We start from the raw sequence: 7,460 nt of genomic DNA, 5'->3' as shown, positions 1-7,460 counted from the left end.
AAACCTGGAGCTCTGCATAGCATGTAGGCAGGCAGTCCTGAGCTCTTCTTTGGCTCTTGGTTAGTCAAAGTCCTCTTGCCACATATTTCTTTAAATATGAAGATGTTAAGGGTCTGCTTTCACAGGCACTTGGCCCTTTATTTACCTCCGAAGTTTCATGAGTAGTTCCCTCCCTCCTTTAACCGGTGTTCCAATTTACAAGAACTGGCCAACAGTCTCCCAAATACTAAGATCAGGTGTATGTAACACACCACCTGCTCCAAAGCTCATCATCTACTGGCTTAAATCTGGACAATAAGCCAAGACAGAAGACAGCACAGAAGAAACCAGATTTTAATTTTTAAATACAGGCTATTTTGCAAAGAAAAATCATTGTTACATTAGTTTAAAACTATGCATTAAGTAGATTTCTTTAAACTCTAATTTTTTACAAACACATAATGAAAGAAATATATGTTTTATAAATATCTATTCAGAACAGGAATTATGAAGTTTTCAAAATATCAGGCCCAGATTATTCCTCTGTAAATATATAAAATTCCCATATACTTCATATGAATTCCTCTTCAAGAGCAAAAAATTCCTCTTACAAAGGCTGACTCAGTTTTCAGACACAATCAAAAGTTATAATATAAAAAAATGGAAAATTTCTATACAAGAGAATACAGATAGCACACAGGTAAAACTCATTACCATACATGCCATTTGTGTTTTAAAAATGTTTTATAAAAACTGCCACTTAAAACAAATGTGAGAGTCTTTCCCTGGCTGTGGAAAACACATAAATTATCACCCTCCTTGGGTGATGAGGCTTTCACTAAAGAATTTGGGAGACAGGAGCCTCCATATATGTTCCCTGAGGAGGGACCTGAGCCACAGAGAAGGAACACCCTCTTCTGTGGTAGAAAGGAGTTTTATCTAGGGGGCTATATACTGTTATTTCCCTTCACTTAGGAATATTCTTTGTGGTCAAATGGAGGAGTGAGGGGATGATCAGATTATAAAAGCAATTAATAGGTCTCTTCCTGGTTGTTTGGTAACCAAACCAACGCCAGAGAAGCACCCAGCCACTTGTCCCAGTGCATACCCCATGGCTGTTCCTTTGTCTTCCCTCTGCAGTCCGAACTGCTTAGTGTACAGCAGGTTATCAACTACTGTCTCTTCTGACACTTCTTCTGGAAAGAACTCTTCAGGAAAGTACGATACACAGGGTCATCCACATATTCATTCTTAAGCCTGGAGCTCAGCACTCTTTGCCTCTTCCTCTCCCCTTGGATTACATCTGCCCCATAAAATGTGTCTTCAAATCGCATGTCGGAGGCTGTGGACTAAATGCAGAAGGGTGTATTATTGACTACAGAATAACTAGACACAGATCCGCTTCTGTAGGCTGAAGTAGAGGACAGAGGTGGGGATGCGTCACAGGGTAGAAGGAACAACCCACAGAGTCTTATAGTTCTCACCCATGCCATATGGCAGAGATGTGTGGCTCCATTTGTCCTAATTTCTTTACACCAAAGGAGCGTCCCCAAACAAAAGCAAAATTAAAGTCTTCTCATTTTGAGTCTGCTGTAAATGAAAACTACTAAAAAGATTAGAATTTGGTAAGTACTATGGAGAGATTAAAATGGTAGAGGCCTAAATTAGGCATGGTGGTGCAAACATTTAATCCCAGAATTTGGGAGGCAGAGGCAGGTGGATCTTCCAGTTCAAGGCTAAGGCCAGCCTATTCTACACAGAGAAACCCTGTCTCAAAATACCACACACTACACCACACCCACCCATCCACCCATGCACGTATGCATGCATGCATGCGCACGAACACATGATACAGTGGTAAAGGCTAATCACCAGCCCTAGCCCCTCAGTACAGCCTCCATTGCTTTGCATACTTCTGGGGTGTTCTGTGTTGAAAGTAACATCTTATGACTCACAGATAAAAAACTTTTTGGAATCTATTAACTAGCTCTCACCAAACCCAAAGCTAACAATGGCATGAGATAGCACCATGGGCTATAGCAAAGCTTCCTCCATGTTGCTACAGCTGCCTCTCTGATATACCCACTAATGCATTATAAACCTGCCTATGACTTTCTTTGTCCTGCTAAACCTCATGAAACCGCTTCTATGTTCAAATATGGAATTTTGGTTATGTCCCTGAGTCACAGTCACGCCAGATGGCCCTAGATTAATCTGTTATTCTCCGCTCTGCTCAAATAGACTTTTTTTTTTTTGGGGGGGGGGGAGGAGTAAAAAATCATTCTTAATTCACTTTGAATCTTATTCTTCTTTGACACTTCTCCACTTCCTTGAAACTAGTGCAGTTAAATCCCTAGTTCCTAGGTCCTGTAGCATTTCTGTTGCTTAACTACTTCATTGGCTACCTGTTGGCTCATTTTTTGATGTTTCAGGGCTTCACTGTCTTAATTATCTGTTCACCTTTGGGTCCTCTGATTTGGCTTCAATACTGATTCATAGTTAAAGGATGATGACTTATTTCTTAGGTCTCTTGCATCAAGACCTGCCTGCATCCCTGTACAATAGGTATCTCAGACTGTCTGCTTCAGATGCTCTCCAAATTAACCTGGATAAAATGAAACTCAAAGATTTCTTCCCCAATCACTGCTCTTCTTAAATTTTTAAAATGTCAATACCATGCTCATCCATACACTTACTTATCCATCAAAAATTTAATGGTACTGTAGACTCGCTCTTATCTCCACCCTGTCAGGAGCCTTTCATATAGTTGAAATAGTCATAATCCTGTATGCAGGGTCTTCACTTCTCCTTCTGAACCACTGCAATAAATGCAGTAGTCCTAATCTATCTCCCATTAAACCGCTAGAAAAAAGGCTTTCTAGAAACACTCTAAATAAATAAATATAGAGGGCTGCATGTACCTGCCTATAATCTTTTTTTTTTTTTAACCTGCTCTCAAGATGATCTGCACATTCCCAAGGCCAGACTTTTACAACTTAGCACAAACTACTTCCTTCTGGAAGATTAGCCTTATCTCAGGGTCTTACACATCCTATCTGAGATAGCTTTTCTTCCATGGAAGAGTGTCTACCACAGGAAAACTAGAGGTTCCTATGAACCCTGAGTATGAATGCAGAGATAGGCAACGTTCTTTCCATTAGATGTCTCTTCAGGTGAAGGGTACTAGGAGCTATCAATCAAATGCTCTATGTCCCAGCAGGAAGGAACAGATGTGAAGTGGAACTCAGCTACTGTCCAGTATGTGATTAGTGAAAAGTGCAGCCTATTTCTGAGATACTCACGTAAAGACCAATCCTAGAGTTGGCACTAAAACAGTAATTTTGATGCCTGATTCCCTACCATTCTGCAATCTAGAATATGTTCTCCACTGGTTAAGTTAGAGATATAACTTCTAATGATAGTAACAAATAGCATATCTTAGGCTGGTGAAAAAGTAGACAGACTCTTATTTTTAGGAGTTGAAAATACACAGCCCACTGTGAAAAAGAGAAAAACAAGGGAGCAGACACAAAGAAGCCTGAAAACTGGCAATGGTTCATATTAGCAGATACATACATATATTCTGCCCACCAGCTCCTTGGGCAGTTATGCCAAGTGGTTCCCTAGATGGTGCTCTATTTCACATGCGAAGGAAACTTAGAAGCTGTGAGTTGGATGGTTCTCTGTCATCAGCAGAAAACATTTCATTTCAGTAATGCTTAGAAAGTACGTCCTTTGACTTATATTTTACTTTTATAAGTGCTAAAGTTATCAAAAGAGGAAATAAAACATCTATGAAAGTGTTGCCCTTGTTTGGAAACAGAAGTCAGCCTCCTAAACACAAAAACAAAGTCAATTTACTAGGAGCTCTAGTTAATTATGCAATGGTCGCCATGGTTACTCTGAGACAATAAAAGGTAATGAGGCTGTTTCTGAATAGAGTACAAAAGAACTCAGCAGTCATTAGGTGGTTGGCTGATTCTTTTAAAAATTTCTCTGCAAGACAGAATAATCTGAGGTAGGTAAAGTCACTAAACATGAAGCTTCAATAGTAAGTGCTGCTTAGCAATCTTCCTCAAACAAAACAAAATAATAAACAAACAAACAAAAAACTCCAATCATAGAATATCTATCAATTGAGCTTTCCAATTAGAATTGTCTCCCCAATTGGAAAGCTATGAGACAACCTACCAGCTAGTGAGCTAGAGGCACCTGAAGGCATGTTACCAACTCCAGTGTGCAGCAGTAACAAAAGTAAGTGGCAAGGGTTGCATTTCCAAGACTTTCCTACTGGGCTCAGCTGCTGGGCATTCTGGACTGTATTCAGTGTATTTTACTTCACTGTTGTTGTTGTTTGTTTGTTTGTTTGTTTCCTGAGAGAGGGTCTCTCTGTGTAGCCTTGGCTTTCCTGAACACTTGCATTGTAGACTGGGTTGGCCTTGAACTCACAAAGATCCACCTGCTTCTGTCTCCCCAAGTGCAGGGATTACAGGCGTCAGCCACCAAGCCTGGCTCACTTCACTGGTTTTTGTTTTGTTTTGTTTTGTTTTTAAAATTAAAAGTGTTCTCAGAGAAGTAAGGCATGTGGCAAAGGCTAATAATTCTGGCATGAGAAAGGTGCATAAAGAGGACCAGCAACTCAAAGAGATCCTTGGCCTCATAGTGAGTTAAATAAAAGCCAGTCTTGCTTACATATGACTTGTTTCAAAACAAAAACAAAACACAAGAAGTACAAAATCCAGAGGTGGGGAAAATATTCACACATAGCGCAAAATGACTTTCACGAACCTTGTTCAAATAAAAATATCCAAGGAGGCATCATGGAACCAAGACCCTATCTACTATGGAATAAAGAGACTGCTCAGAAGAAAGTGAACTCTTAAACATGAATGAGAGAACGTTAAGAATCAACTTAATAGTGTGAACAACAGCTACATTTATCAGAAAATCAAGAGACTTTCAGAAGGCTTTCTGCTATATTCCCTACGCAAATCTTTAGGGGCTAATAAGAGTTAAAAAATCAGCATCAAAACAGGGAGAGTAGAGGAGAGCGAAGGGGAGATATGGTGAGGAACAGTCATCTCTAACATATTTCAGGTTTTCTTAAGAGACTCGGTCTCTTTTAAGAAAAATTTGTTTTTATTTTACTTGCATGACTGTTTTACCTTCACATGTGTAAAATGCCTGTAGAGGGCAGAAGAGGGTTTGGATACCCTGGAATAGGAGTTATCCATAGTTGTAAGCTGCCAGTAGATACAGGGGAAGAAAACCAAACTCAAGTCCTCTAAAATAACAGGATGAGCTCTTTACAGTAGTGCCCCAGGTTTCCTGATTTTAAAATAGTAACAAGTTATCCAGGCTTCAGGAGAATTTGTCTCTATAACAGGTGCACTTCATTTTGTCTTCTCTCAAGTATCTATCTGGCTATGAAGGAATTTTAATTCAGCAACATGCTTGCTCTGATCACATTCAAAGACCTTCTAAGCTTTTGTACTCAGGCTGGAATACAGACATGCCATTAGTACACACCATTAATCCAAAAAATGAAGGTAAAGTTAGTTTGTAGAAGGAAGCACCCATGTTTGAAAGTGATGTCCAATTGAAAGGCAGACAAAATGACTAATCAGAGAAAGATTTGACAGAATAAGATATGCCCAACTCTCAGTAGAATAGACAGGAAAGAGAGGTGACTTAAGAGAACAGCAGAGAGAGAAGAGAGTTGAGCCAATTCAATCAGTTCTGGAAGTTCAGTTGGGAGTCTGTTGTAAAACAAAAATATGTTTATATCCAGTACAGGAGTCAGTCAGTTGAGAGTCACTGCAGTGGAGGTGAGTTGATAGCAGTTCGTTCCATGGAGTTTAGAGGAAGTTTTACTGGGACAGTTGTACAGAGACAGGTTGCAGAGAGAGAACAAGCTAGACAGGCGAAGACAGAATGAGCCAGGGAAAGAGAAGAATCCAGAATATTAGAAAGATTGCTAAAGTTAGTTTGAGGCCAAGCAGAGAAATTCAGTCAGAAAGTGACATAAGCCAATTTTAGTCAGTCAGCTTAGAGAGGAGTTTTAAGCCAGAATAGCTCAAACCAGCTAGCCAGAGTTCAGAAAGAGCTAGAAAGGGTGTGCTTATTCAACAGTATGTCTCAGAGGCTGAAATCATTCTAGGCCTAGAGAAGATTGTACAGAGGCTTGAAGCTTCCAACTAGGCTTAGGTTAGCAGATGGTAGCAGTAATCCTCTGAGCTAACAATTACATCTGGAGAATAAAAATTACCTTTACATCTGGTGGCTAATCTGTTCATTGGTTGCTTGTTTGTTTGCTTGTTTAATTAAAATGCTCTCAGAGTGTGTGCAGGCCTCCTGAATACCCATATCAGCAATATTGACACTGTTTCTTTCCCTTTCCTTTTAAAGTCCTTCCTCTGGAGGTGCAGCTGAAAAGGATCTGTACAAACGTGTTATTGGTTCCCTGACATTAAGATGTCACATGACAAAAGAGGAACTGAACATTCAATTTACCACTTAAAGAATCCTTGGTTTTAAAAAAAATAACTACTGTATCAAAACTCTGTTACTGCAAGTGGGCATAATAAAAAGAGTGTATGAAAAAGTCAAATTTATTCAGAAAATTATCTTCTCTGCTTACAATTTATCATTTCAGAGATGCTACAGATAAGATTAAATGAGTAAAATAGATTTCATTTTAGGCTCTGCTAAATACTTTATATTTATATAATACTATAGTATGAAACCTACAGTATTATAAATTACATTTAAAAACAATTTAAGTTAGACCATTCATATTTATTATTTAGTGGCATGCACTGGACATGGAAAAATATATACATACATATGTGTACTTATTATAACTCTTCTAGTACTCCTGCTATAACATTTTTCTAGGTTTTTTTTTTTATGTTGTTATGAAAGTAAGGGTTTAGACATAAACACCAGTAAGTGTGTGATGTAGAATTCCATCAATACCTGATAAGGTTACTATAGACCATTCTCTAATGCTGACTCTTTATAATCTACTGCTCAATACTTCCTTTTAATGCAACTTCTACTAACGAGAGTAAATACCTTAATATATTTGTTTGCCCCCAGAGCTTTAATTTACTAACCATTATTTTGTGTCAATATTTTTTAACACAGAGTACTGCTATTTGATCTCACTGGAAGAAAACTAAGCCATACAAACACCGATTTTCCTGTTTTTGTTCAAGTGAGACTTGCACTCATCAAGTTACAACAAAGGAAAAGTTACTTTGGCTTTCTTCAGAATTAATTTTTAAAAAAGCCCAAGGTTGTTTTCTTCTGGGCTTGGCAAAGAACAGAGAAAGAAGACTTCACGGGAGTGTCCCTAGGTAGCATTTTCCATTAGCACTTACAAAACGAGCCTTTACTCTCTTGGGTAACTCTTCATCTAAAGTGTATATGTCTTCTCTCTTCATTGCTATCTGTGATCCATCTTCAAATTCAACCTA

General features: G+C 38.6%; 1 protein-coding gene across 3 annotated transcripts in view; it reads right to left on the bottom strand.

Moving 5' to 3' along the window:
* Positions 1-317: 317 nt before the first annotated feature.
* Positions 318-7,460, bottom strand: part of KDM4C (lysine demethylase 4C) — a 157,005-nt gene continuing 149,862 nt past the window's right edge. For all 3 annotated transcript variants that reach the window (XM_084791121.1, XM_084791123.1, XM_084791124.1), the window contains 2 exons: positions 7,365-7,457; positions 318-1,328 (listed from right to left, as the gene is read on the bottom strand). In XM_084791121.1, the coding sequence (XP_084647247.1) occupies positions 1,152-1,328; positions 7,365-7,457 (270 nt within the window). In that variant the 3' untranslated portion in view covers positions 318-1,151. The remainder of the gene's footprint in view (positions 1,329-7,364; positions 7,458-7,460) is intronic.

The sequence above is a fragment of the Acomys minous genome (genome assembly GCF_964271855.1).
Source record: "Acomys minous genome assembly, chromosome: 1".
In the NCBI taxonomy this organism is placed as follows: Eukaryota; Metazoa; Chordata; class Mammalia; order Rodentia; family Muridae; genus Acomys; species Acomys minous.
The sequence above is the reverse complement of the archived record's forward strand: the minus strand, read 5'-3'. Positions and strand labels throughout refer to the sequence as shown.